We start from the raw sequence: 15501 nt of genomic DNA, 5'->3' as shown, positions 1-15501 counted from the left end.
TTTTATCCCGGAAAATTAAAGTTCGCACAGGATTTTAACAACCTAAATCCATGCAGAAGAAGTCCCGGGCATCATCTAGTAATGAATAAAATAAAAAAAAAGCTTCAAAAGTGATGTATAGCATTGTATCGCGAATATCCACAATGTTCTTATTTTACATTAGCCCGAGACAGACAGATTACGTGATGTGGTAAAAAGCTTATCCTATGGCTTATCGACACTTATTTGAAATTCTGTTTGCTCTCTTCGTAACCTTTTTGGCTCTATATTTTCTCATCGAAAATATCTCGATTTAATTTTTTTTGTTTATGACTCTCGCTTTTCATGTTCAGGACTCAAAAGCTATCGGTAAAGGTATGGTTTTTTTTTTTTAATTTGAATTTCAACATCAACTTGTTTTTAACATTTCTGCCATGTAACAGCCAGCGCTCCAAGCGGAAACATTGCGAAATTAAAACTTTGGATTTTTGATTTCAATTTAAAGCTCTTTAGGTCCATTTTACTTTGACGGTATTCTGTTTCGACTCTCGAATTCTAGCAACGTTTGGTGAGACGTTAAATCTTATACTAAGCGTACTGATGTGAAGTAATTACCGCCGCCTATGAACATTAGCTGTATACCAGAGGAACCACCAATGAGTAGCCGGCTTTCAGGAATTTGCCACCCCTTGAATAACCCCATGTCTATGTGTTATCAGGGTCCATCAGCAACATAGACGACGCGGAGTACGCATGCAATGCTACAGCCGTCAGGAAGGTGATCTCCGGCGTAGTGGGCGCTGCCTCCAGCGTCACCTCTGTGCAAGTCGCCAACCTACTCCGGCTCTTCAAGATCCCTCAGGTACACGTGAGATACAATACTAAAAGACAGTGATGGAAATTGAATCTCTCTAGGTTTACAAATAGGACGTAGTTTATTAATTATTGTTTTATGTAATTTTTTTTTGAAAAAAGAAATATCAAGGTGACTGAGAGCTTGCGTCCAAAATGCTGCCTTATTCTTTTGAAATATGGCAAAATAACCACATTGACTATAGATTAATATCTATTTGCACCCATGCGAAGCCGGGGCGGGTAGCTGGTAAAGAATAAAACCTGATTTTTCGGAATTTCCTCGAGAACGGACGGGCGCTATTTTTTCAACATGAAAGCATTTTTCATCAAAAGGATATTATTACGATTAAGATTGAAGACTAAACCACTAAAAGTAAACTTGGATAGTGACGACCCGATATATGAGGATTACACCTTGAGAGTAACCGATCCTTCGTGGGCGCACTAACGATACTCTCGCACTACGAGAGACAACACAAACTACCCTCAACAATCACTATACCAACCCTCACTAACTATGAGTCATGACACCAACGTCTACTATGCGAATGGAAAATCCTTACTAACCCTACCTAGGTCGCCTCCACATCACCCATTATAGCGACTCACAGACCAACCATCTAATCTAGCTACCACAACCAACTATAACTAGTCCAACCAACAAGAACCACGTTAGATAAATTCTAAAACCTACAGTACGATACACCATATCTACTGAGAACCGTCTCTGGCAAGAGCCAGACGAACAATGTCCCAAGACGCACTGCGCTTCCAATTTTATAGTCTCACAATGACGGTGGGGACGATGACGTGATGCTCAATGAGCAAACTGTTTGCAACTAAAAGACGGCACTGCCGTCATATACATTTCTACTATTCATTAAGTAGATAAACATATAAATTAAATTAACATAAAAGGATTTAAACCAACGAGCAACAAGTTCTGCTTTTACAACATTAATGGAAACAAAACTTGTTAAATCAAGTCTAATGAATGCAAAATAAATGTAAATGTACCTACTGTAATAACATCGCTGCTTTGTAGAATACGGCTCGTTACACGTAACAAACGTAAATTAGCTTCGAATCTCATTACAATTTACATGCAAGAAACAGTAATTAATTCCGTTAAAAACACGAAACAACAAAGGAAAAACCGGACAAGATGTGCGAGTCTGACTTGCACACGATGGGTTCCGTAGCATCGTACAAAATTATGTACTTACTTTATATTATCACTAGACGATGCCCGCGACTTCGTCCGCGTGGATTTAGTTTATAAAAATCCCGTGGAATCTCTTTGATTTTCCGGGATAAAAAAAACCACAGGCCTTTGGTTGAATGGTTGCTTAGTTAGGGCGTGAAGGAAGGACAAACAAACAAATTAACAAACATACTTTCGCAAATTTCGAAAAATTTAGAAATCGCAAGTCGCAATAAACCGTGAAGAAACCCGAAACCTACCAAATTTCATGATTCTAGGTCAACGGGAAGTACCCTATAGGTTTTCTTGACAGACACGACGGACAGACAGACACACAACATAGTGATCCTTTAAGGGTTCCTTTTCTCCTTTTGAGGTACGGACTACGGAACCCTAAAACAGATCCAAATCGTGCTAAATTCCAATTCATTTAGCTCTACACTACTACGATCCACAGAGATAGCTGCGTGACTGAAACAACTAAGGGTGCAAACTACTAACTGCAATTAATTTGAAAATCCAAAAAAATCACTGTTATTTCTTAGTTTTAGGTCACTTCTATCGGCAGTCCCCTCTGACTGCCATTTTTTATAGAAATGTTCTTGGGTTTTTCCTTATTAGGTTCGTATCTTCAGAGAAAAAGAAAGGACCCTTATAGAAAGGATTGTCCTTTCTTCGTTGTCTGTCCGTCGGTCTGTCTGTTTAGACCCGTCAAGAGAATCAAAATATCAAACCCTATAGAATACTTCCCGTTGAATCATGATATGCAGGTAACAATGTATCATAGCACAAATAAAGGGAAAAATCCGAAGATCGTGAATTTGTAGTTAAGTAAAAAAAAAGTGTTATTTCTTGTACAACGGTACGGAACTCTTCTTGTGGGAGTCCAGCTCGCACTTGACCCCTAATCTGACTGTTACATCAAAAACACAGTCTAACATCTCAGTTTTTGAAAACATTATCAGTAGCCTTAATCAAGACCATACAGGAAATTATATTTCAAAATCCCTGCGGTTTGGCGCGGCTTTAATTAAAACTTTTGTATTCTTAAGCCACAGACTAATGGAGAAAGACAGATAGGACACGAACTCCAAAATCAGTTTAACGGATGGGCCGTGAAAAACTAGCAGACAAACAGACAGACAGACGGAAAGACGGACAGACAGACACACTTTCGCATTTATAATATTATTAGTATGGATATGGATAGAGATCTCTACGAAAATTGTGCATGGCAAGTTATGTAATAATATTATGCTATTAAAAACTAAAACTAAATTCAAACACCAAATCCAATTGCCTTTCTTCCAAACAAAATATAGAGCCCAGTAGGTACATGTCACTCTATTATTATTATTATTGATTTAATAGTCAAAATAAAGTTATAGACAATATTAGCAAGTAAAATAAATTCAGACGAGACTAAAATGAACGAAATGCAATAAATCTAAATACGAAACCAATTCTTAAGGTAAAATGCTTTACTTTATCAAAAGATTTGTTCGCAAGAACTTTGTCTATCTATTTTCTTATGTCTGTTATATTGGAACCGCAACTTTTTCGCGCTGCTTTGCCAAAATCTGTTAATTTAATCTGAAGAGCTCACAAAGAAAATATTAGTTTAAGAATTCAATTTAGATTAACTTAATAGAAATAACAGAGATTTCTACTTTGTCCTGCCATTTCCCGATATTGCCAGGAACTGATTTTACTTAAACCTGTATTAATCGGATTTAATTGTTAAGTACTAGCCGATGCTCGAGACTTCGTCCATATTGATTTAGGTTTTTAAAAATCCTGTGGGAAATACTTACTTTGATTTTCCGATATGAAACGTAGCCTGTGTCACTCTCTATAATTCCTATTTAACTTTATGCAAACAAAAATAACACCAATTCGTTACTGCATTGCGGCCTGATTGAAGAAGAAACCATCAAACAAAAACACTTTTGCATTTAGGTACAATAATATAGGTAATCAAAACTCAGCGCCTTGCATTTTATGCGTGTTAATGGTGTTAACGCATAAAATGCAAGACATTGTATTGAGCTGTTCACTCATTTAGGGTGGTGTCACAGGTGAAAATGTTATATTTGTATGCTTTGTTTGTTCACACCAACAACAAATAAATGCATTTTCTTTCTTTCTTTCTAATAATATTTTACCAAACTTTTCTCATTATAAGAGGAGATCTTTGCACAATATTGTGCCTCTATGGGTTGAGATGAAAGTTCCAAACTATCCCTACCAAGAATAGAACCTCCTCATCTTAGTTATATTAAGACCACAGTCCACTGCGTTCCACACTGCGCCAGGAAAGTCGTCAAAAATGACAGTTAATGTTTTGTCACCAGGTCTCCTTCTTCTCCACGTCTCCAGAACTGTCCAACAAGGCCCGGTTCGAGTACTTCACCAGAACAATACCTTCGGATATGCACCAGGTATTTATGAGGGGTTTCTCTGTCATTCGCTCCATACAAATGTAGTTTGGCTCTCATTTGTATACCAACTAATCAAACTCAATGGAATATTGAAGATACGTTCTAGGAACTTAGTTATTATATTATTTTGTTTTATTTTATTTAGATACAAGTTAGCCCTTGACTGCAATCTCACCTGGTGGTAGTTGATAATGCAGTCTAAGATGGAAGCGGGCTAACCTGGAAGGGGTATGGTAGTTTTTATTAAATCCATGCCCCTTTGGTTTCTACACGGCATCGTACCGGAGTGCTAAAATGCTTGGCGGCACGGCTTTGCTGGTAGGATGGTAACTAGCGACGGCCGAAGCCTCCCACCAGAGCAGACCAGAAATTAAGAAATTATAAAAATCCAAACCCCTACCAGGAATCGAACCCGGGTTACTGATTTTAACCTACAAATTGTGTTTGACACAGGTGCGGGCAATGGTCAAGATAGTGACGAAGCTGGGCTGGAGTTACGTGTCCATTATTTACGAAGAATCCAGCTACGGGATAAAGGCTAGTACTCTATTTTTTTTAAATTTACAGACTAGCGCTTGGCTGCAATCCAACTTGGTGGCAAGTGATGATGCAGCCTAAGATGGAGCGCGCTTGCCTAGAAGAAGGTTTCTTTATAACTACTACGTTCCGTACTACAATCGTATTTTATCGACATTTTACACGATAAATCAAAAACTATTTACTATATCTCGTTTAAATCAATTTTCGGTGGAAGTTTGCATGGTAGGTAATGTACATCATATTTTTTTTTTAGTTTTATTATTCTCAGACAGACAGACAGACAGACATGACGGTTCCGTTTTTTGCCATTTGGCTACGGAACCCTAACAAAGCGTCAAAGATAACAGGAAAAAATGTAATCTGCGCCACGATCGCCTTGCGAGGCTCTTTGGTCCGGAGGGTGACGGAAGAGAAAAGGTTTACCTTGAGTTTACCGAAGGTTATCTGGGAGAGATCTGAGGCGGGTTAGCTATCATTAGCCTCAGATTCTAGGGGCCTCAAAATCTTGAGAAATCCTGTTTACCCTGTGTTTAGGGTAAATCAGTACCCTTATTATAAATGCGAAAGGGTGTCCGTTTGTTGGTTTGTCCTTCAATCACGTCGCAACGGTGCAACGGATTGACGTAATTTTTTGCATGAGTATAAATAAAGACCTGGAGAGTGACATAGGATATTTTATCCCGGAAAATCAAAGAGTTCCTACGGGATTATTAAAAACCTAAATCGCGCGGGCGTCTGCTAGTATTATAATAATTAAGTATTAGCAATATTGACAAAATCACCCAATTTATAAATATTGTAGTGATTTTTGTGACATTACACCTAGTCCACAAACAATATTATGTATTCCAAACGCATAAATACTAGAACCGGTCAAATAAATCTGAAATGCATACGTACGGGGCATTTTAACTGATTCTATTCAGTTGTTTTCTCTGTAAGCTGTAGTCTGTACCTCACACCAAAATATAAAATACAGGGTGTAACCAGACCGCTAGCAAAAACGAAGACAGGTGATATAGTACCTACTGATGATTACTGATATGATACCACAAAAATAACGCGAAATAAAACCTATATCCTATATTTTGTAAAATTTCACGATATATAAAACATCTGATTTACGCTAGAGGTCAACGAAAATTGCGTAGGTACGTCACTCGGAGTCAATGCCGCGTCGTAGAGAGGGCATTGACCCCAGTTTTGCACGCTATACATTGCGGATTTGAAAAATACTGAATCACTAAAACTACAAAACGAGGTAAATGGTTATTGGTATTGGATTGTGTTTAGATAGTATAACAATAATGCCAAGCTTTTGCTAGCGTTCTGGTTACACCCTGTAAACAGTTTCAGTGAACACCTAAATCATTATCAACGGTGAAATGTTGTCACGATTTTCAAACACTATCCAAATAGGTATAATTGAATTTCGTACAGGGTTGTCACCTAGGCACCAATCTAGTTTTGAAAAAAAAATTTTAGTGAGCGTTCACACCTAACGTAAATTCCAGCTGCCGACTTAGCAGGCTCACTGTGTTCACAGGAAAAAGATAAAAACGGCATGTATTTGTATTTGTATTTATTTCGATTTAGACTCATTACAAGCGCTTACGAAAGTCAGATCGGCATAGAACAATACAATAATAAAATGATTGTACAAAATATGGCATATTATAATCTAGATAATACTAGTTAAAAATGGCATAAAAATTATTAAGTTACTCAAGCACCTTGTCGTATTTGGTAATAAAATGTCATAAATGCACTATAAAAAAGAAAAAGATAGGTACTCAAGCAAGTACACAATCTTCATGTCAACATAATATTATAAATGTAATCAAATGTTATATTACAAGTACACAAGTACATATTTATTATCCCAGCTCGTTGAATAGCGTGTGCAGTGCTATATTTTCCATGCGTTTTTATCATCAATATAATCATTAATTTTGTAATAACTTTTTTTAATTAAAATTTCTTTTATTTTATTTTTAAATTGCCTATCAGAAAGGTCGGTTATATCCTTTGGAATCCCGTTGTAAAAGCGTATCGAACTGCCCATAAATGATTTACTCGTTTTAGACAACCTGAATGCCTGCCCAGTTAACTTATGTTTGTTTCGCGTATTAAAGTGATGACAATCCGAGTTTTTCTTATACGATGGTAGATGTTTTCTAACGTACATAATATTCTCAAATATATAAAGTGAAGGCATAGTCATAATGCCGATATCTTGAAAAAAATGTCTTAGAGAATCCCTGGGCTTCATCTTATAAATGGCGCGAATAGCTCTTTTTTGGAGTATAAAAATTGATCAAATCATGATTGATTGATCATGTGATCAAATCCCGGCAGATTTTAAAATAACACTTCAATTTTATCATTTCACAGAACAAATCCAGTGACATGATAAAATACTGATTATGGTTTAGTGAAATGTTACGCCGAACTGAGTCACTTTCTTCTTCACAAAAACGCTCTTGGTAGTGTAGGATAAGACTGTGTGGAGTCAGGGTGATCAGATTTCTATTCTAGTTAATAAAGAGTATTACAATATTATTAGTCCGTTGGTCCTTATGATTTAGATGTTTTCAAACGTCTGATAATTTTTGGGATTCGGCATTGGTTATCGGATTTGTATTTGGCGCCTTTTGATATGAAATCGCGTGATCTATTGCGTGGCGAGGCAGCCATCTTTAGTCGATGGTATAAATACGGGTGATTGACGCTCTTGCGGCCATTTCGCCCCGTGGCACGCCCGCCCCCCGGACAGGAGGGCATTTCCACGTGACCTACTGGACAGCTAGTCAATTTACCCGAAGCCGGAAATAACAATTTCCCCTCTCCCCTTCTATCTATTCAACCCATACATCTTCTTAGGAGCGAGTCCTCCATTTTTGTTGTCTTTCCACCGCTAGGCTTCCCACAAGCGGGTCTCACCTGGCGGGGTTAAGACGATAATATTGTGAGGACCGCTCCTCAAAACACCCCCCCTCTTTCTCCCGCTGGAGGAAGAACGAATCAAAGCAAATGCGACCCAAGGACCATGCCGTATTTACGGCACGCGGTAGTATACCATCTGCAGGGGGCAGAACCGCCCCGAACAGATTTCCCCAACGCCCGTCCGGGCGTTACGCGAAGACACACCGTAGCGGCCAGTAGAGCATAGTCAATCCGAAACAACACACACACAAAAAAAAATTTAAGCTAGTCTCGTTCTGACGTGAGATTCACCGACTATGTGTTTAGGTCGCCATTTTGATTGAGTAGTTGCAATAGCAATCAAGTTAATATTGCAGTTAGGTTATTATAAAAGGTAAAATTCTCGATAAGCCTATTCGCGTCGTGATTAACATTTAAATTTACTTCTGGTATGTTTATACGTGAGAACTCATTTTGTATGGACTATATACCTATGGATTTTCAGCATTATTTTGTTTGGTATTCCAAGTGAGTGGTTCAGCAATTAAGACTCGGGTTGAAAGCTTGAAATATTAACGAAAACATGTTCGGAATGCATTTGGGCGCATAAACAACATGATCGAAATGCATCCGGATTTCGGATGCTTGAACATTTTCCGAATAATGGATAATAGCCATATTCAGATTCAAAATGGTGATGTTTATTCGGCCAATGTTTTTGAATGAGCATTATACATGAATATTGAATGAGATGAGATTGAAAACAATCTGTTCAGGGATTCAATCTTTCGTAAATCCTATGTTGAAAATACAAATATCTTTTGCGAATACATGATTTAAATATAAAATAAGGTAGTAGGTATAACAAAATAATACCCGAGGATGCCTGAGTCAGATTATTACTCAGACCTTTTTTTTCGGATGGAACGTTCAATACGTCACTTTAGTACTAAGTTTAGAGTACACAAAACAGAAACTACAGCTGTAGTCCACCACGCTGGCCAAGTGCGAATTGGCAGACGAGGTTTTAATATTTGAAGCTTAGGTATGTTTTTAAAAAATTTCGTTTTCCACCAATTTTATACTAAAGCATTACCCCATTTTCAAAAGGAAAATCCATTTCACAGTTCAAATTAACACATTCACGTTAAAGTAGGTATTATATAGTGGATCCGCAAACCGCAACTTTCTTAGTTTCGGCACAGCTGTTGCAAATCACTGTTATTGCATTATGATCCCTAATTGAAACGACATAAAAGTTAAATTTGCTTGAATATTCTCATAAATAATCACGGAGAATTTCTGTGTATGTGAATAAGAGTATGGTCATACTACAAACGCTACGCGACGTGTAAAACAAATATCTTGTCATACCTCTCTAAAAAAACCGGTCAAGTTCGAGTCAGACTCGTGCACTAGGGTTCCGTACTCGGGTATCTTTTTCGAGATTTTGCACGATAATTCAAAAACTATGATGCATAAAAATAAATAAAAATGTGTTTTAGAATGCACAGCTAAAGCCCTTTCATATGATACCCCACTTGATATAGTTATCTCACTTTGAAAATTGAAAAAACTAATTATTTATTCATAACCACATTTAAATTTTTTTGTATGATGTAACCACAAATCGTCGATTTTCAGATGTATTCCTTTACATTCTTGGTCAACGGGAAGTACCCTAGGTTTTCGTGACAGACACGACAAACAGACAGACCTTTTTCCTTTTTCCATCGACGAAATGACACTTTATAATTTTTAAAATTTTCATGGCGGCCATTTTGAAATTTTATTATTTGTTGTTATAGTGCCAATAGAAATACACATTCTGTGAAAATTTCAAGGTCAAGTTACGAAATAACGATTTTACGTTGACTTGATCATTGGGCTGTATTTTATATACAGATTACAGACCAATGGCCAAGTCAACGTAAAATCAAAAACTCTTTTACTAGATAAGTGAACGAATTTTCATGAAAAATGTCGTCCCGTCGCGCCGTCTGTGTGATGCACCTCTAAGAGCATGTGTTACCCCACCCTTTGCATATCTCTTGAAACGGAGGCCGTCAGCCTTTTCTCTCGGAAATGTATTTTTCATACAAGCATGTATCATTGGGGATTGAGGCAGATCGTGTGAATTGGCCACGTGCAGTGTATTTGTTAGCTCGTATACAAATATACACTCTTCACATTTTTAGGGTTCCGTACCTCAAAAAGAAAAAGGAACCCTTATAGGAGCACTTCGTTGTCTGTCTGTCTATCTGTCTGTCGTGTCTGTCAAGAAAACCTATAGGGTACTTCCCGTTGACCTAGAATGATGAAAGGCATTGGCAGGTAGATAAATCTTATAGTCTTAATTCATCTAAGCTAGCACATGTAAAGGAAAATATCCAATAACCGTGAATTTGTGGTTATATTACCTATATACATCGACCTTTAGAAGGAGATAGCAGATTTGTAGAGCGTTGTACTCAGTCGTTGAGACCGACAAAACGCAATATAAGTAGTTCTTCACTTCACTCTGGGCTGGTTTCCGCACTTAAACGTTTCCGTCTGTTGTGCGTACGCAATATAGTTTTTTTTTTTTAAAAAGAATATTAGCCATGTTAAATGACTAATATTCCCCTTTCCTCTCCAACTAAGCGTCAAGCTTGTGCTAGGAGTAGGTACGACAATAGTACAACGGGCGGGGTTTGAACCGTCGACCATTCGATTTTCAGTCCACTCCTTTACCCGTTGAGCTATTGAGTTATGAGTGACAGAGACAATGCTCTACAAAGCCGGAATGCCATTCTAAAGGCAGTTACTTTCTGCCGCGTACTGTAAAATGTGTTCACGAAAAATCGCATTATAGATGGCGCAGTCCGTCATTAACTTGCAGTGTAACATAAAAGTGTTATTTATATCTTGTACGATGGTACGGAACCCTTCGTGTGCGAGTCCGACTCGCACTTGACCGGTTTTTTATTTGAGATATTCGTTTTCCTGTATGAGGTCTTCGTTTGATATGCGAGTAAGCTGCAATTTCGTAGCGATATAAATTTAAAGAATAAAAAAAAATTTTGGGTCAAGGTTGTTACGATATGACGCAATGCTAGTGCACGTGTGTAGTTTTTTTAAGTTATTGGTTAGGCCTTGAATGCAATTTTAGTTGCCTATTTAGTTAGTGCCTCACACCGGAAGACGCAGCGTTGGAAGACCTCCCACTAGGTGGACGGATGACATCAGACGAGTCGCAGGGAGCCGCTGGATGGCGGCGGCGCAAGACCATGGCGTGTGGAAGTCCCTACAAGAGACCTATGTCCAGCAGTGGACGTCTATTGGTTGATGATGATGATGATGATGCTGATGATGATGATGATGATGATGATGATGATGATGATTTAATGCCTAGTGGTTAAGACGGCGGCCTTCTATTCGTTAGATCGGGGATTCGATCCCGGGCACGCACCTCTAAGTTTTCGGAGTTTTGTGCGTTTTAAGCCATTTAGTATCAAAAACTTGCTGGAAAACGAAAGAAAACCTGCATGCCTGAGAGTTCTCCACAATTTTCTCAAAACCTATTTTTAGGGTTCTGTACCCACAGTGTAAAACGGGACCCTATTACTAAGACTCTGCTGTCCGTCCGTCTGTCTCTCCGTCTGTCACCAGGCTGTATCTCATGAACCGTGATAGACAGTAGAAATTTTTACAGATGATTATTTCTGTTTTGTGAATTTTTTTGTAGTTTAATATCACTTTAGGATCAAAGTAAGACACTTTTCAAAAAAGGGTAAAATACCCAATTCTAATTTCGCATACATTTCACCACATCACGTGTCAGCAATTGTCAGTATATTCGAGATCCTCCCTTTACGATGTCACGACTTGACATGTCATAAAAAGTTGTATCTGACATATTTTATATGGCCTCCCTTTGCGTTATTATACGTTATGACATTTTTATTTATACTATCATCGTGTTTGAATTACATTGAATACGAAGAGTTGACATAAAAGAACTCATTGATTCAAAATTATTTCACAAAATGTTTGTCATTTTTAGGGTTCCGTAACCGAAGGGTGCGAACGGGACTCTATCACAAAGCCTCCGTCCATACGTATGTCTGTTAGCTGGCTGTATCTCGTGAACCGCAATAGGTAGAGAGTTCACAGAACGCTTCGTGTGTGCGTCCGATTCGCTCTTAAAAACCAAAACTTTTCTCTACAGAAAAAAATCTGATGTTTGGTGTAAAAACCAAGACTTTTTAATTGTTCTCTGAAATGGCAAAACTGTTAAAGACAAAAGTTTCATCATAGGTGTCATCATCATCAACAACCGATAGATGTCTACACACATTAATAGGTGTACCCTAACTCAATCAAAATTCATAATGTTGCTTGCGGAAAAGGATAGCGCTAGATTTAGACCTGTTAATTTAGTTTAGTTAAGAGATTGTGTACAAGAGAATCGGCCCCACTGTCACACTATAGTTCGCGATAGGTCGGCATGAGGCGGGGGGACCCGCACGTCTCCCACGCTCACCCGCATCAGGTTATCGCGAGGGCTGTGCGGGTGTGCGGGGCGTCCCCATCCCGATTTCCATCTCGACCTGTCGCATACTACATGTCCATACACGATGATCATCCATACATGATGATCATGATAATGATCAGAGCCTCAATAGCTCAACCGGTAAAGGAGTGGACTGAAACCCGATAGGTCGACGGTTCAAACCCCGCCCGTTGCACTATTGTCGTACCTACTCCTAGCACAAGTCTGACGCTTAGTTGGAGAGGAAAGGGGAATATTTAGTCATTTAACATGGCTAATATTCTTTTTAAAAAAAATGATGAAGATTTTTACCAACAGGCATTTGAAGAGCTGGAAGCCCTGCTGGCGCGGAACGCCATCTGCATCGCGGTGAAGGAGAAGCTGGTGAAAGACTCCGGCGTGGCGACCGAGGCTGCGTATGATGAGATCGTGCTGAAGCTGCTCACTAAACCCAGAGCTAGAGGTACGTGCCAATCTCTAATCAGACGAGACCTCCCTGGCGTAGTGGTTTTTTTTTAAATTTATTATCAAATCAAAATACAATTCAAAAAGCTTAGTCTAAAAACACCGAAAAAACCACAGAGGTTTGTCCTCAGTGCCTAGCTGCAACGATTAGGTATTAACTAATTACTCAAAGAAATAATCCTGTTGTGAGAAAAACATAGGTAAGTAGGTACTGCTATATAACGCGAAGAATCAAGTAAGTATGTAACTGTTTGGTAAGCGCTGTTTTCTTTAATTGGAAGGTCTTGACTTCGATTTCCGGCAGGGGCTATTTGGGAATTTACGATTCTTAAATTTTCACTGGTCTGGTGGAAGGCTATTGCCGTTGCTAGTTACTACCATCTTGACAAAGCAGTGCCGCGAAGCGATTTGTCGTTCTTGTACGAAGCCGTGTAGAAACCGATAAAACATAAACTGCCAAACCCATCACATCCTTTCCAACTTAGTCCGCTACCATCTTAGACTTAGACTGACAAAAAAAGTTTTCTTTCTTTCTTTCAAATTTCAGCCCGATCCGTCCAGTAGTTGACAGATCAGTCAATCAGTCAGTAAGTCAACTTTTCTTTTTATATATACCTATAATAATTATATAGATTTATCTTAATAAGTAAGTCTATCTAGTGTTCGTTGAAATTGGCAACTGTGACTGTTTGGTGGACAGAACAAATTTAAGTAATTTTTCGAAAAAGCCATCCTGATTTCATTATAGATAATACTGAAGTGCAATAAGAATAAATTGATCAGACCAAATGCTCAATGTGAAATGTGTATAATTACAATGATCGGTACACTCTCTGGCAGTAAAGAGCGCGGAATGGGACAGTTTATTTTGATATCGCAATAAACGTGGCAATCTGGCGAGCTGGCGGCATCACAACTTTGTGTTTACGAAACACCACAAAATGGCGGAATACTTTTTTAGAGTTTGAAAGAACTGACAGGGAACTACATAGGATGAAAAACATTAAGCATAAGTAGGTAACAAAATAAAGAAACTAAAAATTTAAAATAGAATAAGTACCTAAAAGTTGTTTTAAGTTCAGCGGTTTTATTGTAAAGAAACATAATAATCATGCAGATAATGTACCAAAAACTCAAAATAAGTAGGTAGGTAAGTAGGTACGAAGTATCTCTATACGGATTCATCCTCCAAGATAGGTATTCTAGATTGATGAGGTGGTGTGATGACTGAGCTGTAGAATGACAGCTACAATGTCACGATCGCAATAACTTCTGATTGGTTGGTGCTCGCTCACTATTGGCTACAATGCATTTTTTTTTAAATAAAGAATATTAGTTATTCCTTTCCAACTAAGCGTCAGGCTTGTGCTAGGAGTAGGTACGACAATGGTGCAACGGGCGGGGTTTGAACCGTCGACCTTTCGGTTTTCAGTCCACTCCTTTACCGGTTGAGCTATTGAGGCTCTAAACTTATTGCAACAAGAATCGCACAAATTCTGCCAACCACAACAATTGATGCAGGTTTTACGAAATCGACCTACTGTTTTATCTCTGGTAACATTAAGAAACGTCAGGATTCCACGGAATTAAAAATCAGACTATAAGCAGCTGTTATCACCACCGAAAGCTTCGTAGATACTACAAAATGAGATTTTAAGCTCATCGGAATTATGCAATAATTAGTATTTGAATAACAATCGGTACCAAATCAAAGATTAAAGCTCTCGTTGGGTCCAGAGCCGCAGATTTACAGCAAATCGGCTCTAATCCCGTTTTAATTGGAAACCGACCGATCCTTGTGTATCGTTTCTAAATGGAAGTACTCGTAGGGATCACATTCTGTATTATTATCACCACTAGATATATCATCATCTTACAAATTAATGCAAACAGACTATCAAAAAGCGTAATTTTTAGGGTTCCGTACCTCAAAAGGAAAAACGGAACCCTTATAGGATCACTTTGTTGTCTGTCTGTCTGTCAAGAAACCTACAGGGTACTTCCCGTTGACCTAGAATCATGAAATTTGGAAGGTAGGTAGATATTATAGCTGACATTTGGGGAAAAATCTAAAAACCGTGAATTTAGGGTTAGATCACACAAAAAAAATTAAATTGTGGTCATGAACTAATAATTAGTATTTTCAACTTTCGAAGTGAGTGACTATATCAAGTGGGGTATCATATGAAAGGTCTTCACCTATACATTATAAAACAGATTTTTATTTATTTTTATGCATCATAGTTTTTGAATTATCGTGCAAAATGTCGAAAAAATACGACTGTAGTACGGAACCCTCATTGCGCGAGGCTGACTCGCACTTGGCCGGGTTTTTTTAGCTACCTTGACTTTGACTTTGACTTTGTAATTTGAGTTATAGATCAGCTACTTACATGCTGATAAAAAAACCGGCCAAGTGCGAATCAGACTCGCGCACCGAGGGTTACGTACTACAGTCGTATTTTTTCGACATTTTGCACGATAATTCAAAAACTATGATGCATAAAATAAATAAAAATCTGTTTTAGAATACACAGGTAAAGCCCTTTCATATGATA

At 38.2% G+C, this 15501-nt stretch overlaps 1 protein-coding gene across 1 annotated transcript in view; it reads left to right on the top strand.

The window, feature by feature from the left end:
- LOC117989190 (metabotropic glutamate receptor 2-like) overlaps window positions 1–15501 on the top strand; it is a 221558-nt gene that overhangs the window by 134403 nt on the left and 71654 nt on the right. Inside the window, exons 4-7 of the mRNA XM_034976516.2 lie at window positions 699–841; window positions 4393–4479; window positions 4933–5016; window positions 12797–12941. Of these exons, the coding sequence (XP_034832407.1) occupies window positions 699–841; window positions 4393–4479; window positions 4933–5016; window positions 12797–12941 (459 nt within the window). The remainder of the gene's footprint in view (window positions 1–698; window positions 842–4392; window positions 4480–4932; window positions 5017–12796; window positions 12942–15501) is intronic.

Source organism: Maniola hyperantus, chromosome 15, assembly GCF_902806685.2.
Source record: "Maniola hyperantus chromosome 15, iAphHyp1.2, whole genome shotgun sequence".
Taxonomy (NCBI): domain Eukaryota; kingdom Metazoa; phylum Arthropoda; class Insecta; order Lepidoptera; family Nymphalidae; genus Maniola; species Maniola hyperantus.
Note: the sequence above shows the minus strand (reverse complement) of the source record. Positions and strands in the feature narration are given on the sequence as shown.